At 36.3% G+C, this 23,050-nt stretch overlaps 1 protein-coding gene across 1 annotated transcript in view; it reads right to left on the bottom strand.

Moving 5' to 3' along the window:
* The window catches only part of ttc27 (tetratricopeptide repeat domain 27), a 106,808-nt gene that overhangs the window by 66,692 nt on the left and 17,066 nt on the right, over nucleotides 1-23,050 (bottom strand). Inside the window, exons 5-9 of the mRNA XM_048191153.1 lie at nucleotides 20,061-20,163; nucleotides 7,575-7,739; nucleotides 7,241-7,380; nucleotides 5,721-5,833; nucleotides 2,390-2,456 (exon numbers count right to left, since the gene is read on the bottom strand). Coding sequence (XP_048047110.1) covers nucleotides 2,390-2,456; nucleotides 5,721-5,833; nucleotides 7,241-7,380; nucleotides 7,575-7,739; nucleotides 20,061-20,163 — 588 coding nt within the window. The remainder of the gene's footprint in view (nucleotides 1-2,389; nucleotides 2,457-5,720; nucleotides 5,834-7,240; nucleotides 7,381-7,574; nucleotides 7,740-20,060; nucleotides 20,164-23,050) is intronic.

Genomic DNA, 23,050 nt, shown 5'->3' with positions numbered 1-23,050 from the left:
GGAAAAATCGAAGAATTTACAGGACCTATGAACTGCAAAGACTCATACACCACTATTGCAAGTTATTAACTGTTTCCACCCAAGTTGCAAATTTAATTTATGCAAAATAAATTAAATATTGTGAATTGTAAATAAAGCAGTGTTTAAGAGAACAAAACCATCACTTTCAAGGAAGTTTATGCACATTTTCTAACTGAACAAATATAATTATCCACTATAAGCAAGTTTTTAATGCACATTTTGGAAATGTCAGTGTTATGTTCAGTTTTCCTGTGTTTTGTGCATGTTTCCTTTGTTCTAGTTTTCCCACCTGTGTTAATTACTGTGTTTGTAGCCTTGGTTACTGATTCAGTTACACCTGTGATTAATGTCATTGATTGGTTTGGTTGTGTATTTATACTGCCTTCACATTCTATAGGAAAGTTGATAATTCCCACTTCTGAAGTCGTGATTAGGTCGTGTAGTTAGTCGTGATTAGTTGACATGAGTGTGTTCAATGTCCATAGGAATAGGAAACTCATATTTATGATAATTCTGAGAGCACGTGAAGGCAGCATAAAGCCCCGTTTCTTTCAGTTCTTTGTCAGTTCTCGTCGTGTTATACCCTGGTTGTTCTGTTCTTGTGCCTTGAGTGTTTGGTTTTCGAGTACTCTGTTTAAGGGGCCATTTACATGACACCGTTTTCAACTAAAAACTTCATACATTTTGAAAATAATACCGTTAGCGTTTCTTTACAAAGTGATATCGCAAACTACTGGCCTGACATGCATAAGTGTTTTTAGTCGTTTTCGCAGATTCGTGTGAATGGGGATCATTTTGACAACGTTGCTGTCTGTACGTGAAAAACGCAAAAAGGAAAAACTTTTCCGCATTTATAGTTTTCCGAATTAAAACTTTATACTACTGTGCTTAGATACTTTCCACACCTTTTATTTCAACCAGACTGTGACAGGAAAATGTATTTGTTTTTTTTAAAGGTGCCCTAGATTATGTTTTTAAAAGATGTAATATAAGTCCTAGGTGTCCCCTGAATGTGTCTGTGAAGTTTCAGCTCAAAATACACCATAGTTTTTTTAAATTAATTTTTTTAACTGCCTATTTTGGGGCATCATTAACCATACACTGATTTTGGCAGCGCCGCCCCTTTAAATCGCGTGCTCCCTGCCACACGAGCTCTTGACTATATTACAGTGCATTTCCAAAGTTCACACAGCTAATATAACCCTCAAATGGATCTTTACAAGATGTTCGTCATGCATGCTGTATGCATGCTTCGAATTATGTGACTAAAGAATTTATTTTGATGTTTACGTTTGATTCTGTATGAGGCTATGCTCTGTGGCTAACGGCTAATTCTACACATTGTTGGAGAGATTTATAAAGAATGAAGTTGTGTTTATGCATTATACAGACTGCACATGTTTAAAAATGAAAATAGTGACGGCTCTCTTGTCTCCGTGAATACAGTAATAAACGATGGTAACTTTAACCACATTTAACAGTACATTAGCAACATGCTAATGAAACATTTAGAAAGACAATTTACAAATATCACTAAAAATATCATGCTATCATGGATCATGTCAGTTATTGTTGCTCCATCTGCCATTTTTCGCTGTTGTTCTTGCTGGCTTACCTTGTCTGTGCACAGATCCAGACGTTAATACTGCCTTTCCTTGTGTAATGCCTTGAACATGGGCTGGCATATATGCAAATATTGGGGTCATACATATTAATGATCCCGACTGTTACGTAACAGTCGGTGTTATGTTGAGATCCGCGTGTTTTCCGGAAGTCTTTTAAACAAATGAGATTTATATAAGGAGGAGGAAGCAATGGGGTTTGAAACTCAATGTATGTCTTTTCCATGTACTGAACTCTTGTTATTTAACTATGCCGATATAAATTCAATTTTTGATTCTAGGGCACCTTTAAAGCAACATAAAAAATGGCACAAAACAAAATGACATGATTATAAAATGTAAATTTTTTATAAAAAGAACATTTTAAATGCACTTTTCACTTTTTAAATACCAATGTAAACATTTATTTTTGTGAATTTATGTAAAATTCCGATGTAAATTTATACACGTAAATATCTTTTTAAATTTAAAAAAATATATATTTTGCAAGATGTATGTAAACTTGTGAGCTGAACTGTATGTGGAAGATTTCTTTTTGCTGTTCTGAGCAGAATAACAGAAGCGGCCATTAGACCATTTTATTTGGTAGGGTAAACAGACACACTGTAGATCCTAAACTGTGACCAAATGAGAGAGACAAACTCAATTTGTCAGAATGAAAATGCAAGTGTGTGTACTGATATGAGTCTGAGACTGATAAACTTCACCATCTGTGAGAAAAAGACAAAAAAAACAGTGCATCTTACCGTTGTGAAGGCGAGGAGCTCCTCATCATTTAGCTTGTGAACAGGATTATTCTTCTGAAAGTCTATGCTGCAAAGCAACAAACCACAATCACTCAAAAAAATCTGCATATAAAATAAGCCTAAGTTTATTTTAGCTCACAGGTCAAGGACACAAAAAAAGTTCCCTCATAATGATGCCAATGCAAAACAGAGAGCTTGCATGTCTCATCCTTTATTCTTCAGCTTTCAATCTTTTGAGAACAAACGTGGATTTCACATTGATTATTATAACAAGTGAGTGGCTTTTCTATTTGTCAGGTACTTACTGTATAATCATATCCTGCCATAGCCTCAACAAAAATGTTAACATTGCTGCGGACTTTAGTGTGGGTATATCTCATGAATCCACAATCAAAAGATAAAAAATTTTTTTTCCTTGGATTTGGAGGGGGTGGGGGGGTGGGGGAATTACCCATGTATTTTGTAGAGTTCACCCTATAGTGCAGTAGAGGAATTAAAACAAAGTTGTCACAAAAAGAACAAATATGAGGTTGCACATCTCAACCCTCACTCAGCAGTTCAATTATTTAATCTTTGTAATAACCATAGCTCAATATTCTAGGTAACTTCAGCTACTTTCCTCAAGCTGCAACTGTCTGACTGGCTCATTTGCGTCACAGTTCTTTACGTTAGCAGAGGATAATAAATGTACGTCAGGCTGTTCGCATTCCGTTAAACCGTACGTGTGGTTTTGCTCGACTGCACCACTGACGGCCCATAATTCACCTTCAACCATCACACAGCCCAATTAAGGTCCCTGGCCTGCATAATTACGCCCCGCTAATTATTTCACGCCTGCAATTTGTCTCCTAGCAGCCAGTCGGGCAAGATGACGACCTTTCTACAATGAACCGGGCGCACAGGCTGGTACAACGCTAATTAGAGAGCAGTGTAGGAGAACCCAACACCACCTCCCGGGGCCAAGACGGGGGTGGATGACCATCTACTTTTTATTTCAGAAAGGAGAGGACCACTCTCAATGCGCACTTGGGCACAAAAAAAAAAAAAAAAAAAAAAAAAAAAAAAAAAAAAAAAAAAGTACAGTATTGCAAAACAGAGGCCTGACGCAGCACTTCAAAGTTACCAAGATAAAACAACCCCTTAATAATGATTTACATATCCTGAACATGATTAAATGTCAAGCTGCAGGAACTAAAATACTACAGCAACTAAAACTTATCTCAAGGATTAGGAGGCAGAGAAGACTATTTTTTCCTTGTATTTTTGTGTCTATGATTTTAAGCACATTTCAGCCAGAGGACCTGTTGAAGTCATACTCGTAAACGTTTTGGCTTGGACTTTGACAACCTGACTTTCAGAAGTATGTTCAATATCACATACACAAGGTAGACTCTTAAAAAGGTCTATAATAAAGTGTCAAAAACAGACATATGCATACTTCTAAAAAAAGTGATTCATTTAACTTGACAGTGGCAGTTTATGCATTTCCTCTGCAAGACTTAACTTCCATAAAAGTGAAACTTTTACCTTCACAGTGACAATTTTGCTACTCACAAATTCATATGTGGATCCAATAAAACAGAAGTAATGGTGATTCAAAAAAAATAAAATAAAATAGTAAAATAAAAGATATCAAATTTTTGATATTGTTTTGGGGGTCTACTAGAACTGGTTTTCATGCTTCAATGTTCAAAAAACACATTTTTTACATATTTTACATTGTTGCAGCACCTCTTTTCCCAGTCTGTCAGTAACACTGTTTAGGTTCAGGTGATTGGTCAACTGTTTCGAACATATTTTCGCTTTGAAAATTGTGTTTCAAAACACTATTAATGCAACTCAACCAGGCCTAACCCCTTTTTTGCGTATCAGTTGAGCGGGAATTATTTAAATGAGGAAAATTGTGATGTGTATGCTTCTGGAAGAAAACTTAAGACTAATCGAGGCATTTAGGGAGTTCAGAGACAGTGCTCTCCTGATAGAGAATAACTCCCTTTTGAGCAGACTTTATGCTTTGTAACTTTGCATCCCTTTTTCCAAGCTCAAACAGCAACATTACACACTAAAAAAAAGCAGAAAATGTAAAAATGCATAATATAATACATGCTTAATTAATGCAAATTAACACTTCAAAACGAACTAAATATTTAAAAAATAAATAAAAATATTACAAATATTATAAAAAAAATGTATCATTGTGTTGGACAGTCTACAGTCTCTTAAAGTCCACCTGAAATTAAAATTGTTTTTTAACTTTTAGTATGAATATGTTAGCCTAAAGGTTATGAATAAGCTTGTGTTTTCCAAAACAATGACAAAATTCACATTTAGGACATTCAAAACTTACAGTCTCCCAATTCCGCTAAAATGGATCACGGATTTTCATGAAATCGGCCATTTGTTCACACATTTACTAGTTTCTATATAGTGAATAGTGCACTATATAGAGGATAGGGAACGATTCAGATAGTGTAAATATGCTTTCCATTGACGTGAATGAAGTTTGTTTTCGTATTAGCGTCATGCGAACCGCCGTCTGCGCGAGTCAGCGCAGACCACAAAATGTTTGGACACATTTGAATTCTACAAACCATACTGTATTTTAAAGAAATATGGAGGAGAAATGGTTAGAGATTGAGGAAAATTGTGTTTTACGAGCTCAACGGCTCTGGTCGAGCTGTGATCTAGGCAAAACGCTGTTTTGAAAAAAAGGGGAGGAGCTTCGATATATCCTGCCCTGTCTTCCCGTTACATTGGAAATTGAGTCAACACAGTGAATAAAGCTGCACGTTCCAAGACACTTCAGTGGGCCTTTAAAAGGAGGAACGTCTAAGTATTGCACGCTGATGACACACAAAAGTGAAAGACACCATGAACAAGATTGATACAAATTGTTGTGTGGTGACTTGGACTGCAAAGTACAGCCATAAATGCATCCGCAAGCAATTGTCCATTATATATATATATATATATATATATATATATATATATATATATATATATATATATATATATATATATATATATATATATATATATATATATATATATATATATATATATATATATATATATATATATATATATATATATATATATATATATACACATACACATACACACACACACACACACACACACACACACACACACACACACACACACACACACACACACACACATTTTATTTTTGGTATAAAATGTTTTAAAGTCAAAAAGATACTACGCACTTATTATTGTGTTTCATGACTGATCATTGTTGTCACTCCAGAGAACTGGGGTACTGGTGCCCTTTCAGACAGGACAGATTCAAATTGACTGAGACACTCACCATGTGGCCAATATAAGGGCCTGTTCCTCAGCGCTGAAGTCTGGGAGTTCATGTTCAGACGGCTCTGCCAGATTAATCTGGTTCAGGACTGTATCATCACTCAGCTGATGATCCTATAAACATATACACAGGCAGAAAAATCAGAGCAGATGCTAGAGGTACTGTATGACAAACACAGATCACACTTTAGATGAGCAAAAAAGGAGAGGCAACATGACATTTAGTATTGTATTATGAACAGCATTTATAAAGCCCATTTTCCTGTCGAATTTTACATTGTAAAAGTCTCATTAAACACAGCATTTAGCCCTTTATAATCGCTTTAGAAGAGTTATTTCCTGAAATATTACCTCAAATGAGCAAATGATGCTAGTTCACGCATCAAGAAATCAATCATAGTCAGCATTGATACTTATTAGCTGGGGTGGGGCATATGCAAATTAACATGTTCCTCTGCTTTAGCCCATTTAAAATCGAATTTATTGATGCTCAAATTCGATTCCCATGAAATTAAGTCCGACAGCTCTCGTACGTATACTTTACCTGAAAAGCCTTCACACAGACAAAAACCCACTAGAGTGCTATCAGCTCAAAATTTGTAAGAAAAACGGATCTTATCACATTTAATCCAAAAACTCAAGCCATCCTGGAAAAAATGATTTACTGGACTTTTTAGGGCCACAACACATAAAATGAGGCCAGCTAAGGGGACAGAGAGATAAGGTCCGGGAATTTTCCTTAAAATCTTTGTCTGTCCCCAATTTGTCATATTTGCAGCCAAAGCAGATAATACCAGACAGCAATGCCACTTCACAGATCAGCCAAACACTAGATAAAACTGCTGTCCAAAAATGTGTAATAAAAGTAAAGCACTGCCTCAGGGTGAGAGGAGAGAGACAGCAAGAGAAGACGGGAAAGAATGGGACAGATGGAAATCTGCATAAAATATATTTTTTCACGACCTTCACTGCAGCTCAATGTCATGTCTGCTGTCAGAAGTAAAATAAACGTCGCCCCCTGATGGATGGGAAAAGTAATGCACCATTTTTGCCCCCACAGGGACTGTGACAGGTATTTATGTACCAAAGGGGCCAAATGAGCATAAAACAAATGCCAAAGGAGAGTGGAAATTGACTTTTGCAAGTTATTAGAAGTTAGTCACCAATTTTTAGTGGAATTTTAGTACAAACTGTTACATAAGTTTAAGTTGAATTTTAATAATAATATTCTGACCCTCACTCATGTACAATGACGCAAGTGATTCAGATGGCATAAATTGTCTAATAAAGAAAACTCATATTACATATACACATGATTCATATGACACTCTGGTGACAATGACCTGAGCTGATTATCATGTTAGGCAAAGACAGCTAAATAATTCCATCATAACTGGGATAAAAAAAAAATAAAAAAAATAAAGAAAATAAATCAATTCAATTAAAATATTTATGATCTGTAAATTATGTCAATTAACCACCACTGTCATGACATTAAGTTAATTTTAGACAACTATGTACCTTTGGTAAGAGTTCTTTAGGTGTTGGTGTGAGGGAGAGACTATCAGAATTGGAAAAAGGCGAGTTGTCCTTCCGTTTGACATCCAAGATGAGTTGAGCAAGGAAGTTCTCCTGAAAACGAGTTCTCTTCCCTAAGGCGCCTGAGAGAGACAAACAATTATTTAATCTTTCATGCATTCCATCAATTCTTTCCTCGTTCTCAGTGCTAGGTAATCCATATTTTCCCTCCATTCATTCATTCCATCTTCCAATTACTTCTGTCACGTGTTGCCATTTATCCATCCTTCAATCACCTGCACAGAACAGTCATTTTTCTTCAAGTTATATTGCCTACCTGTCATGTTAACATCAAGTCCTGACAGATCACGGGCCATCTGCAGATGTTCTTTGGCCCTGCGATACTCATAGTAGGTCAGGCAGGTATAACTGCACTCCAGGTGGAACTGAATGGCCAGGCTCCTGTGTGTGTTGTCGGTGAACAGCTCCTCACATTTACACACTATAGAAAAACAGGAAGGACCAGTTAATGAGAGACACAATGTACACTTTTACACATTCATCTACACATGCAACATTTACTTTACCTCATATCTCCAAAGGTTAAATGATTGTATAATGCGTTGGACATTCATAAGCGTAAAATAATTCTGATTATCCCAGACAAAGTTACAGTGAATGAGCCTATTAATTGCCTCTATTAAATCACTGTCCCTAGGACACAGCTGGACACCCATAGGAATCCCGAAAAGTGCTTCAGGGGAGGAAGGAAAAAAAGAAGGAAGGATGAAGGAAGAAGAAAAGAGGAAAAATAAATGAAGGAAGGAAGGGACAAATGAGGGGGAAAAGAAGAAAGAACAATGAAGGAAGAAAACAGGAAGGAGAAATGAAGGGAAAAGTGGAAGGAAATTACAAAAGAAAGAAGGATGGAAGAAAGAAAGAAAGAAGGAAGGAAGGAAGGAAGGAAGGGGTTAAAGAAGAACGAACAATGAAGGAAGAAAACAGGAAGGAGAAACAAAGGGAAAAGAGGAAGTAGAAAGGAAGGAGTAAATTACAAAGAAAGAATTAGGAAGGAAGGAGTAAATTACAAAGAAAGAATTAGGAAGGAAGGAAGGAAGGAAGGAAGGAAGGAAGGAAGGAAGGAAGGAAGGAAGGAAGGAAGGAAGGAAGGAAGGAAGGAAGGAAGGAAGGAAGGAAGGAAGGAAGGAAGGAAGGAAGGAAGGAAGGAAGGAAGGAAGGAAGGAAAAGGAAAGAAAGAAAGAAAGAAAGAAAGAAAGAAAGAAAGAAAGAAAGAAAAACAAAGAAAGAAAGAAAGGTAAAGAAGAATGAACAATGAAGGAAGAAAACAGGAAGGAGAAACAAAGGGAAAAAGAGGAAGTAGAAAGGAAGGAGTAAATTACAAAGAAGGAAGGAAGGAAGGAAGAAGAAGGAAGGAAGGAAGGAAGGAAGGAAGGAAGGAAGGAAGGAAGGAAGGAGAAAGAACAATGAAGGAAGAAAACAGGAAGGAGAAATGAAGGGGAAAAAGAGGAAGTAGAAAGGAAGGAAATTACAAAGAAAGAATAAGGAAGGAAGGAAGGAAGGAAGGAAGGAAGGAAGGAAGGGAAAAGAGGAAGTAGAAAGGAAGGAGTAAATTACAAAGAAAGAAGGATGGAAGAAAGGAGGAAGGACAATGAAGGAAGAAAACAGGAAATTACAAAGAAAGAAAGAAAGAAAGAAAGAAAGAAAGAAAGAAAGAAAGAAAGAAAGAAAGAAAGAAAGAAAGAAAGAAAGAAAGAAAGAAAGAAAGAAAGAAAGAAAGAAGAATGGACAATGAAGGAAGAAAACAGGAAGGAGAAAAAAGGGAAAAAGAGGAAGTAGAAAGGAAGGAGTAAATTACAAAGAAGGAAGGAAGGAAGGAAGGAAGGAAGGAAGGAAGGAAGGAAGGAAGGAAGGAAGGAAGGAAGGAAGGAAGGAAGGAGAAAGAACAATGAAGGAAGAAAACAGGAAGGAGAAATGAAGGGGAAAAAGAGGAAGTAGAAAGGAAGGAAATTACAAAGAAAGAATAAGGAAGGAAGGAAGGAAGGAAGGGAAAAGAGGAAGTAGAAAGGAAGGAGTAAATTACAAAGAAAGAAGGATGGAAGAAAGGAGGAAGGACAATGAAGGAAGAAAACAGGAAATTACAAAGAAAGAAGGATGGAAGAAAGAAAGAATTAGCAACGAATGAAGAAAAAAAAGGAGGAAAGGAGGAACAAAGAAAAAAGATGAAGAATGAAAAGCAAAGGAAGAAAGGAAGCAGAAAAGGGGAAATTAAGAAGAGAGGAAAAGTAAAGGAAGAAAGGAGTACAGAAGAACAGAAGAGAAGAAAAAGGATGAAGGAAGGAAACCTAACTAAACGAATAAAGTAGTGTAATTGAGGCCACAGTCCACAGCTGTATATCCACCTTCAGCAGTACTGCATTCTATGAAAATATGAAAGCTAAACCCTCCATAAAGCTCAGCTTGAGCACTTCCTGTGACCTTCAGCACGATCTGCGTGAAGATCTGAGTGTTTTAAAGTCCACTCATTGCAGACCAGAGCTCATTTAGCATGAGAAAGCAGCACCTTTCCTCACATATACCAACAGAGCTCCAAATCATTCACGGGCAAGTCACGCACGTAACTGTGTGAGCAGAACAAAGAGAACGGCTCATTTCTTACCCTTCACAACGAGATGTGACACAAACAGTGTTAACTCATGTAAACAAAAAAGAAAGCAGAGGGAAAGGCAGTCATAAAAATATCACAGTGAGCCTCAAGTATACAGACTAAAATAGCTGAAATCCTAATTTTGAATTAATCATACATGCAGCCTACTTTTCTATGTCACATCTTCAAATGGCGTCAAATGTTACGAAAGCTTGTCATTAAAGAACAAGCATCTCTGCCTGCAGGCTAAGAGGGAGAGAAAAAAAAATAAAAAATTCTACAGCTTTTGAGGTTTTCTAGAAAGCGACAGCAATGATTAACTGGGTACGGATATGATAAGAGATATATTTTATTTCTAGCTGGAGTTTCACTCCGAATACTAGATTTGTTTAATAATGTTAAATAAATTCAACTGAATACATAATTTTATTTATTAATGATAATGTATAATAAATTAATTTAAAAACAAATATTAAATTATGTTTTAATTAGGTTTGTTTAATAAGTACAGTGACAGTAATTTCACAAAATACATAACTGTACTTAACATTAAACAAGTACAATTAAATAAAGAATTATTAATAATTTAACTAGTATTATTAAAATAATGTATTAAAGCTCTTGTTGCCAGTGAAGCTCTGAATACATGAGACTTTTAATATTTAAAATCAACACATTTATCCAATATGCAGACTCTATAACAAAGATGCCCATGGCTAAATTAAATCAAATCAACATCATGCAACTCAATTTTAGTTGACTGACAGCCACACTGAATGCATCTGAACCTTTGATACTGAATATTAAACAAAAAACAACAAAAAAAACACACCCCCAAATCAGTTCCCTACAGACACCAGCATGAAAGCGGTCACCTACAAACCTGCGTTTAAATCTTTAGTGGACCAGTGAAATGCTAGTGCAGGCTTGACATTTACTAACTACAATGATGAAAGACCTGGTCCAATATCCACTCACCCATGTAACTCACTGAATGTAAACGCTGATTAAAAATTATTCACCTTTATTATTTACCAACTCATAAAATGCTTCATTGACTTCAAAGTCAGTGAAATAAAACACTGCTCAGACAAATTTGCTCGAAACATAAACCCTATTGAAATCTCATCTTGTGGTTAAGCCTGAGCACGGCTCTGAGGTGAAATATGACCTTATTGTTCTGAGAAATCTTTTCTGTTTCTGATCATTTTAACTTTTTGAAATGCAAAAGTACTCAATGTCCTGTGGGTGCATGAGTAGATAATGACTGCTAGGATAAACAGTATCACAGACTGAACTCTAAAGAACATATTTTTCTTTTTTGCTCTGGTTAAACCATGTTGGAGATGCAGTCTGTTTTTCCACAAGACAATAAATTTGAACAATTTGAAGTTTGCAGCGTAGGATAATGACAGGGAGGAGACGGAATTGTTGAATAAAGTCGTTATTTTTCTTTTGATTTGTGCACAAAAAGTATTCTCATCGCTTCATAACGTTAAGGTTGAACCACTGTAGTCACATGGACCTCTTGGATTTCATCAAAAATATCTTAATGCGTGTTCCGAAGATGAACGAAGGTCTTACGGGTTTGGAACGACATGACGGTGAGTAATTAATGACAGAAATGTCATTTTTGGGTGAACTAACCCTTTAAAAAGGTCTTCAGATATCAGTGAAGATTCCACAGCAGAGGTTACATCAGTTCACTCACATTCCCATCTCAGATTGGATCTAGAAGACACTTTCTAGCCGGAATATAAATACCATGTTTCAGTTCAAGCTTGTTTGGCCTTTCAGCCGCAACAGATCTTTTAGAAAGGGAGTATCAATTCATGCCATTAGAAGCTTCATAATGACATCTGGTCAGCAAGGATGGATTATGTTCATGCAATGCCCTCAATGATTGATGTACGGAGAAAGTAGATAGCAAATATGACAAACTTGCAATTGCAAGATATAAAGTTGCATAAATGTTATACATTGTAAAAGAGACAACAACATACCATGACTATCTGCAGTAATGCTGAGGAGGGGTCATATCACCTTGTTTATTTCACATGTGGCAACAACCACTCATATGCATTCAAGCACAAACATTTCAATTTTATGTCCAGGTTTTCTATGCTTGAGGCCCCTGGTGGCAAGAGGTCCTGGTGCTCTAATCCCATCGGCCCGGTCCATAAGCTGCCCTTGCTGGTCAAACTTAAAAAGCAATTGCAAACCAGAAATTTCAGATATTCCCTTTCACGCAGCTCAGCCAGCTAGATTAAGGACAAAGCAAACCCGTATAGCTGTTTGAGCAATGAATTTAACAGTCCAGAGGGTTTGAGAGGCAGGTGTGTTGATTGTTTAGATGTAGTCATTCCTGCAGCAAATTGATGCCTGGAGGCTGAAAGAACGTGTGTGTGTAGGCATGTATATATATATATATATGTGTGTGTGTATATATGTATGCGTGTGTGTGTAGGCATGAAGGGCAAAACACTCAACGTAAAGGTTTCTTGATCAACAAAAGGAGTTACAGAACAGCTATAACACTGTAACACAGTTTGTAGATACGGGAAGGAGGCAGGAACCGGCGAATGTTCAAACAAAACTTTAATATATAAAATAAACAAAGAACAAAACGAAAGTAATGCCGGCAGTCCCTCACGGACGACCGGCGACCTCACAAACATAATAAAACAACAAAATCCAGGCCTGGTCCTCTCTCGTCCTTCACTGTCGTCGCTCCCCTTTTTTGCTTCCTGAGCTCCTCCGTGAGATATTCGAGAGCGGTGCGAGGCACCATTCCCTCACGGCTCTCGCCCGCCCTGCTCGTCACAAATACCTTTTGTCTAGTATAACTATAGTGCAGAGTTTCCCACACGTCAAAACGTACTACGCTGGTTTCTCCTAAAATGATCCACAAATATGAATCTGAAGTTGACTAAGCAGAACCTGTCGATCGTTCACCCCAAAATTTAAATTCAGTAACTTCTTCACCATGTTGTTCCAAACCCATAACAATTTGATTAATCGTCAAAACACAAATTAAGGTTGTTTTTTTTTAACGAATCGCTCCAGTTAAAGTCCAGGTAACAAAGATCCAAAAAGGTCATAATGACTTTCAAAAACTTTATCCAAGTCTTTTGAAGAATACATTTCATTTAGGCCATTTACAAATAAAATACATGAATGGAGCATGGAGTGACTCCCGTCAGAGCAGAACTGTGACGAATGAAGATCTACATTGAAATAAAAGTCACATACATTCTGTTCAGACTAAGGTCGCACTGCAAAACATCAGACCTGTATTGGATTTAGAACTATACTGTATATGGAGGTGGTCCAAATAAGAATTGAAAAGATCAGATTTCATGTAGCTTGTGCGGTTCACATTGTTATGAAAAAAAAGGTTACACTTTATTTTACAGTGCCGTAGTTACATTGTAATTACTCATAAGCACCGAGTACTATTAATTAAATACATGAACTTACTATAGAGTTACAGTTAGGGTTAGGGTTAAGTTTAGGGTAAGTTACATGTGATTATGCATATTTTACTGTTATTACTATAGTAAGTACATGTAGTAATGTGTAACTATGGCACTGTAAAAAAGTGTTACCAAAAAAAAAAAAACTGGTCCATGGATTTGGCCAACTTTTGTTTGCAGTCTAAACATAAGTCAATGGTAGGAAAGCATCATGTGTGGACAAAGACTCGGAACCCTCATCAAGAGCAAAGAACAACATTACAGATTATATCCGAGCAGTTGGAGAGGAATTCATCTCGTTTGTGAGACTGCTGTTATTTGTGAAAGTAATATTGGATATTGTTTGTTCCTGCCGTTCGAAACGATCTGCTTCACAGCGTTAGTAATCCATGAACAACTAGCAGTAAGTCGATGCTAATTTTACAACTCTGCAGGCGTTCGAGGCATTCAGCTTTGGCGAGTTGCTTTTTAAAACACAAAACTACATTTGCCCAGGAATTTTAGCTGATGGGTTCCACAAAGAAATCGTTCCCAGGTTCTTTTTCCCCCTCCAATCCCCCTTCGAGGCTAGAAAGAAAAACAAATTTTCATGAATGCTAATCAATAGTTTTGTCGTATTTTGCTACATGAGTGTTGAATAATGGATCAAATCATTACAAAAAGCTATTACCAATTTTTTCAGCTTTGCTAAATAAATGGGAAAAAGTTCTATTTAAAAAAAATATAAAAAATAAAACTGCATGTGAACTTTTTACTGTTTTGTTTATAATGAAAGGCAAATAAAACTTTTAATTGAAGTTGCAAAAACCATAACATTTATCAGACAAAATGGCTTTAATAAAAAAGGGGTAATACTGACTGAATAATTCACCTAATGCCATTGTCTTCTGTGGAACACAAAAGGAGGTGGTTTGTGATGATTGTGATGGTCAAAACTAGTCAAAAACAATAAGATACAATAAAATTGTCCATTTAAATTGTCTCCTAAAGTCATATGACAACTGTGTGAGGAACAGTTTGAAATATTCACATTAAAACCTTGTGTTCAGGCAACAAAATGTAGCGAATCAATACATGCAGGAACATCTTGGTATGCAAAAAGCTCACAACTCGAAGTCAAATAAGGAGATCAGCCTGCATAGAAACCTCATAGGTTCTAACATGTATTGTCTATATGCCAGGTTCAATTTGGCAGACATGAGATTTCAATTTTCCACTAAAATATGGGTTCTCATACTTCAAAATAAAGAATGGAAACAGACTAGTGTTAGTCCTACACCATTACTAAACTTGGGATGCCCTGATATTCAATCGCATGTTATAATGCTCCGAAATGCCTCTGAAGCCAAGCAGTCAACGAGTCAGCTGAAGCGAATCCCTGGCGATCCCCTAAATTCCCCACAATTCTCTGTGAAGGACATTGAATGCTTTTGGCAGTCAATACTGAAACTGACAACACACCTCAGCGAGGTGTTATTTCAGCTTTGAGAGCTTCACAAATATAACATCATTCTGCAAATAAAGCCTAGTGTACCGCTAGAGACTGGCATGATGTTGAAATCTTTTGAAGCAGATCCACTCTCCAACAAGACAGAATTATCGCTGTATCCTCTTGTAAATATTGCATCTTAACATCGACGCTGATTATCTATATTGGGGCATAGCTGATGCGTGTCTGATTAAAAGGCAGCACAGGAAACTCATTCCGAAGGCACAGGAACCCAATTAAGATGCTGCTTTGCTGCAGAGCTCATCATTTAGTCCACGATTCCCTGGCGAATCCACATTAACATCCAAAACTCTTCAGAGGAACGGGTCTATATCCTGCCACTAAAGGAATGCAATCTTTGACTCCCTTTATTCCCTCAGAAACCAAGGACGTCTACAATGAATGCTTCAGTTCACACAAAGTATTAAATGGAAATCGCTGCCTCATGTTTGATGCCGAGACCTTTTAAATTTCATCAAAATGTTTGATACATTTGTAATTCATAGTATTTTTCATTCTTAAATGCATAAATAGAAACTGAGCAGCCTATCAGTCAAAGATTTGTCACAGAATCTTTTATCCTCAGCTGAAGAGAGACATTTTCATTATCTGAGCAGCTGAATGACTGCCAGTCAACTCTTTGAGAGAGAATTGTTCAAAAGTCTGAGACCACTAATTAAAAAGCTTCCATTTCTATTAAAATCATTATTTTTTCTGTTACAAAAAAAAAAAAAAAAATTAATGTGTCTGAAGTTTCAGCTCAAAATACCCCATAGATTTTTTTTTATTCATTTTTTTTAACTGCCTATTTTGGGGCATAATTAAAAATGAGCCGATTCAGGGTGTGTGGCCCTTTAAATCTTGTGCTCCACGCCCCAAGAGCTTGCGCTTGCCTTAAATAGGGCTGCACGATATATTGCATGAGATTGTCACGCGCATTTCGTCAGTAAAGCCGGTTCCCTGATTACCGCTAAATCGCCATCACCTGCTTTCAAATGGAGCGGCATTTAATAGACAGAGCCGTAGTTCACTGATAAGCCACGCAATATCGCGTTCATATCGCAGATAAATCGCCTTCGATAATGAACGCGATATTGCGTGGCTTGACAGTGAATTACGGCTCTGTCTATTAAATGCCGCCCATTTGAAAGCAGGTGATGGCGATTTAGCGGTAATCAGGGAACCGGCTTTACTGACGAAATGCGCGTGACAATCTCATGCGATATATCGTGCAGCCCTAGCCTTAAACAACATAAAAAAAGTTCAAACAGCTAATATAACCCTCAAAATGGATCTTTACAAAGTGTTCGTCATGCAGCATGTCTAATCGCACAAGTACAGTGTTTGTTTTGATGTTTACATTGATTCTGAATGAGTTTGAGGCTATGCTCCGTGGCTAACGGCTAATGCTACACTGTTGGAGAGATTTATAAAGAATGAAGTTGTGTTTATGAATTATACAGACTGCAAGTGTTTAAAAATGAAAATAGCGACGGCTCTTGTCTCCGTGAATACAGTAATAAACGATGGTAACTTTAACCACATTTAACAGTACATTAGCAACATGCTAACGAAACATTTAGAAAGACAATTTACAAATATCACTAAAAATATCATGTTATCATGGATCATGTCAGTTATTATTGCTCCATCTGCCATTTTTCGCTGTTGTTCTTGCTTGCTTACCTAGTCTGTTGATTCAGCTCTGCACATCCAGACGTTAATACTGGCTGCCCTTGTGTAATGCCTTGATCATGGGCTGGCATATGCAAATATTGGGGGTGTACACCCCGACTGTTACGTAACAGTTTATATAAAGTATAAACAAAGTATAAACAAATATAATTTCCTTTAAAGGCATTTCCTTTCTGAATCCACATTTTGAACGATTCGGCTTGTTGGAAAGCATACAGAGCCATCTGCTCTCTAATCATGGTAGGCTAGTTTGATGTCACACACTGATCGGTCTGTGCAGCGCTGCTTCAAATCGAACAAGCCTAATGATTCAATAGACCATTCATAAAGAGAACCATTTACTTCAATCCTGAATGAATCACCCGTTGAACAAATTGAATGAATCAAATTAATTGAATGAATCAAACGAATCGAATGAATGAACAAATCATTAAGACAATTACCACCTACTGGCAGTTTTAGTTTCTTATTTAGAGTATGATTTCACTAAAAAAATAATTTCATATTTCCATAGTAGTAATAAAAAAAAAAAATAAAACATTAAAGATATAGTTCACCCAAAAATGAAAATTCAGTCATTTACTCAACCTCATGTCTTATATCTTTTGGGAGTTATTTCTTTAGATTTAGATTTTTTTAGATTAATTAATCGCCATATCATGTAATTAGATTAAAAATTTTAATCTCTTGGCACATTCACATAGAGAGATTATCTTAGAGAGGGTTGAATGAGGTCCGTCTCACACAAGGGTGTCATGTTATGTTATGTTAGAGGTGACATAATCCTGAGGAGTGTGAAATCCTGTACCTAAAAATCCAAATCCTTCTGAAACGATCAACAACTGAACAGAAGCAATGAATGAGCCCAAAGGGAAATGCACACTTAATAGGATTTTCAATGGCACACTGAAATATCCCAAAATTGGCACAATAAATTGTTTCTTTTATGGGTTTTGTATTAGGTTTAGGTTATAGGGTCAAGCAATACATCTCTACTGTGATCATTTTTTAAAGTGGTTTTCATGGGGACCGTTGGGAGGGTCCCGTAATGCATGTTCACTTTCACATTTCACATCATTGTGAGAAAGTTCAGCCTGCTGAAATCAAAACCTGACCCAACACTGCCCACAAAAACACCCCGATCACAAACTTCGTGAAACCTCAAAGCTACTCCACCTTTGGCGTGTCACTGTGTCTCCATTTCACACAGAAACATGAAGTGCTGACATCATCAGCTCATACTGACGCCGTCACTGTCACCACAGAGTTATAAACACACACACACACTACTCCAAAACACACACAGCCTGAATCTCCACGCCGCCCCCTAGTTGACATCAGCTTCTCAGCTTCTCTAAAGATGACCCACTTAATAAGAGCTGACAGCTGTGTCATCTCTCCACTAAAGAGCGTCTCACGTCGCTGACAAGTGCCTTCAGCAGCTGAAGTGACGTCAGGATCTGAGCTGTTAAGAAATCTGAAGCAGCACTGGGATCTGAAATCCTTTTAAACACTTCGGATTCCAGTTTCCCCAAGGATTTGTTTCCAATAAAAAAAAAAGCCCACACCCTAAACATCATATTCTAAGATATATCAGTCCCAAAAAGAAGAAACATCTTTAATAAATAAAAACACTGCTGCCACAAGGGTAAACAAAAACTTTGATGATGCTGATTGATTTGCCATGCTAAGCTACTAAACCTAATAGTTAAAAAAAAAGGCATAAATATATAATTCATGAGTGTTTGCAAGGTGAGTTTTGTATTAAAAGGTGTAACAAAATCCCTGATTACTTCAGCTTCAACAGTATATACAGTTGTTAATAATTCTGACCACAACTGTACTGTATACAGACCGTTTTTGTCAATTTCAGCCCAAGATGTTTTAAATATTTCTTTTTATTATTGCTCTGTAGTTCTTCCCAACAATTTTTGGATATTTAAAACCGTACCTTATGCCTTCTACAAAATCAATTTTGAAGCTCTTTTTGGGGCGGTTTCCCGGACAAGGTTTAAATTAAGCCAGGATAGGCCTTAATCCAGAATAGTTAATCGTGTCTTAAAAAAATGGCTTTCTGAAACACAGATTAAGTATGGATTACTAAAACCTGGACTATGGAGTCCTGAATTAAAACTAGATTAATTTAAAACCAACTGTGCTAATCTGAATTAGCATGAGAGAGGTTGCCTGTAAAACATGGAATGAACCAAGAAAAGCTTAAAATTGCATGGAACTGAGAAGCAAATCCAAGGAAAACAATGGCAGCAAAAAAGACTCAAATATAACAACTTAACTAAAAAAAAGACATTTATTTTAAAGCAAGCAAAATATATCAGCTGTGGAAAAAAAAAATGGCTGGAAATCTGTTGGTAATGAATTCTTTTTAAACAGATTAATTATAATAATTCTATGATTATTAACGCTTTTGTTTTGTCCTTTAGCAACAAACTAAACGTAACTATTTACACATGCAATAATCAGTGTTGGCAGTCTAGAGATGACCCTGGTTTAATCCAAAGCACTATCATAGTGGTTGATTCATTATATAAAAAAGGCAATTCTTGTGAGCAGGTCCTCAACCCAAGCACAAGCTCAACACTTCACCACAACGGTAATCTCAAAAAAAACACACTAACATAAAAACTTTAACATAATTGAATATTAAACAGTAAGAAGTCTCTCCATATTCTCATCTTTCTAAAAAAAAATGCATAAAATAACACTTTTTCAACATTTACTCTCTCACTTCAGCCCGGTGCAAAGCATGATGGGAAGTGAAAGTCCTGTTTGATTGGGTACTTGACTGAAACATGTTATCTCAAAATAAAAACATCAAGTGAGTTCTAGTAACCATTTCAAGTCAATTTAACATGAAGCAATCACATTTGAACTAGAAACAATGGTGTTAAATCAAAATAAATTGTTTAAATAAAAAAAAAAGTTTTATATATATATATATATATATATATATATATATATATATATATATATATATATATATATATATATATATATATATATATATATATATATATATATATATATATATATATATATATATATATATATATATATATTTTACACACACATCCAAGTAATACATGCGTCTTCTTTAAAACAACTCCTGGTAGGTTTAATTTAAGCCTCAGTTCAGTCCTGGAGTAGCTCTAGTCTTCCTCCAGGAAATCAGCTTATTAAACTCTGGACTAGACTAAATCTAGGACTATTTTAAACCATGACAGAGAAAGCAGATTTCTGTTAATCTGGTTTAAAGGGCCATTTTATTCTAGGACTAGGCTTAATCTCTGTCCGGGAAAACGCCCCTTTGAGTTTTAAATTTTTGGTCTTAAAAGTTACATTATCTCTAAAAATCAACTTCTCTTTGGTAGAAATGGGAATTTTTACTTGCTGAATTCTACTTTACTTCAGTAAACCCACATGTAGTTGTTATCATAACAGGTAAAAGGACTTCACAGCGGTGTGTGCGTGTTTTCTTGCCTTTCTCGATGCAGCTGAGCATCAGGTTGAAGAGCAATGGGGATCTCTCCTCTAGTATCTGCTGATGTAGAGTGACATATCGCAGGGTCCACCAGGGCAGCAGCTATTTACACACACGCAAACAGAGAGAGACAAGACGACAAGTTACATTTATACTAGCTTTCAAAAGTTTATGGTCAGTTTATTTAGATTATGTTTTTAAAAGAGGTCTTGTATGCTCACCAAGGGTGCATTTATTTGATCAAAAATATACAGCAAAACAGTAATATTGTGAAGCATTACAATTTAAAAACCATTTTCTATTGTAATACATTAAGTTTTTTTTTTTTTTTTCACCCATGATGGCAAAGCTGAATTTTCAGCAGCCATTACTCCAGTCGTCAGTGTCACATGATCCTTCAGAAATCATTCTACTGTAATATGCTAATTTGGTGTTCAAGAAACATTTATTATCATCAAAGCTGAAAACAGATGCTTAAAGTCCCCCTATTATGCTATTTTAAAGGTTCCAAAGTTTGTTTGGTCTCCAACAACAGGTTTACATGCATTCAAGGTCGAAAAAATGCTTTAATTTTCTCATAATATACATTGAACATCAACTCATTTCTCAAAGAGTCTGAAAATGGTTTGTTCGAAGATTTGGTCTCTCTAAACTTACTCATTCAGGAAGGAGGAAAATTTTAGTCCATCAGTTTTAGACAAGCAACATTTATTTGTTATGATAGGGGAGTAAATGTGGTCCACTTTCACTCATAGTTACAGTCAAAGACGAATGGATTCCCACTGTAAAGTATGTGTTATCTGCAATGTCTAAAAAAAGAAGAAACAGGAGAACCTGGCTTCATACTGAGTGCACAAACAAACACAGAGAGCTATAATGTTCAGAATGAAACATTTAGTTACATATTTGCACACAACACAAACATTAAATCTGCATGCTGGTGTATCTGCCTTATAAATGACCAGCATTAGAGTTTGTGTGTTTTCGCACTAATGAAATGACGCTCTGGAATATGAGGCAATGCGGGGGGCGTCTGACATACTCTCAACTAATTGCAGCAGAAACATTTTTATCCCCGTGCATGTAGTTGCACGAGACAGGGAAATAATAAATATATAAATGCATTAGTTACGCCCATCTTACCACATAAATATTCACAAAAAGAAGAAAAAAAGACAGTACAGCATGTGTAATGGCTTCATCACAGACAGTTGTAATACTGTAAAAGACTGTAGACCCTGCTGGGAAAATAAGCTTTGATTAATATTTACAATTACAAGAACTGCAAGATTTTAAAGCTGTACTTTACTGCTTTGAGAAAGAGAGAACAGTGAGATTCATAATTTTATCCTGTGTGTGAATGAATGAGAGCCACATAATCACACACAAATTTTATGAGTTTGTGCACAAATGAATAATTCTATTCTGACTGACAACCTGAAACGCAGACCCTTCGGTCAAGAACTACAGCATCAATATTGATGACGACATTCACCTTTTCTGAGAAATCACTTAAAGGTGCCCAAGAACGCTTTTTCACAAGATGTAATATAAGTCTAAGGTGTCCCCTGAATGCGTCTGTGAAGTTTCAGCTCAAAATACCCCATAGATTTTATTTAATTAATTTTTTTAACTGTCTATTTTGGGGCATCATTAACTATGCACTGATTTTTTCAGCGCGCCGCCCCTTTAATTCGCGTGCTCCCTGCCACACGAGCTCTCGATTATATTACAGCACATTTACAAAGTTCACACAGCTAATATAACCTTCAATGGATCTTTACAAGATGTTCGTCATGCATGCTGTATGCATGCTTCGAATTATGTGAGTAAAGTATTTATTTTGATGTTTATATTTGATTCTATATGAGTTTGAGGCTGTGCTCCGTGGCTAATGGCTAATGCTACACTGTTGGAGAGATTTATAAAGAATGAAGTTGTGTTTATGAATTATACAGACTGCAAGTGTTTAATAATGAAAATAGCGACGGCTCTTGTCTCTGTGAATTCAGTAAGAAACGATGGTAACTTTAACCTCATTTAACAGTACATTAGCAACATGCTAACGAAACATTTAGATAGACAATTTACAAATATCACTAAAAATATCATGCTATCATGGATCATGTCAGTTATTATTGCTCCATCTGCCATTTTCGCTGCTGTTCTTGCTTAGTCTGTTGATTCACCTGTGCAGATCCAGACGTTACTGGCTGCCCTTGTCTAATGCCTTTCATAATATTGGGAACATGGGCTGGCATATGCAAATATTGGGGCGTACACCCCGACTGTTACGTAACAGTCAGTGTTATGTTGAGATCCGCGTGTTTTCCGGAAGTCTTTTAAACAAATGACATTTACATAAGAAAGAGAAAGCAATGGAGTTTGAAACTCAATGTATGTCTTTTCCATGTACTGAACTCTTGTTATTCAACTATGCCAAGGTAAATTCAAATTTTGAATCTAGGGCACCTTTAATGATTCTATAATAATAAACAAATCAATCACTGGCATCGTCGATGGATTGCTCCTGTGGAAGTGGGCCACATAACTTCACAATTAGCACAATTAATGTTTCTTAGTCGGCGTTCTGATGTAAACACGGAAGCGCTGCACTGTGTTCACTACGTAAACAGTGTAGGAGACTAACAGGGAAGAGAAAAAAAAATGAATAAAGTTGTTATTTTAGTTTTGTTCCTGTGCACAAAAAGTATTCTTGTTGCTTCATAACATTACGGTTGAACCACTGTAGTCACATGGACTTTTTTTTAACTATGTCTATAATACCTTTCTAGACATCATTGGCAGCAATGACGTTGCTGCCTATGTGTGCTACAGAAATCCTCAGATTTCATTAAAAAACATTTTGTTTAATTTGGGATGACATAAGGGTGAGTACTTAATAACAGAAAGTACAGTAGTACATTTGACATTAGGTATATACTGAAGTTCGCAGATGACACTGTCATTGTGAGCCTCCTAACAAATG

Source organism: Megalobrama amblycephala, linkage group LG5, assembly GCF_018812025.1.
Source record: "Megalobrama amblycephala isolate DHTTF-2021 linkage group LG5, ASM1881202v1, whole genome shotgun sequence".
Classification (NCBI taxonomy): domain Eukaryota; kingdom Metazoa; phylum Chordata; class Actinopteri; order Cypriniformes; family Xenocyprididae; genus Megalobrama; species Megalobrama amblycephala.
Note: the sequence above shows the minus strand (reverse complement) of the source record. Positions and strands in the feature narration are given on the sequence as shown.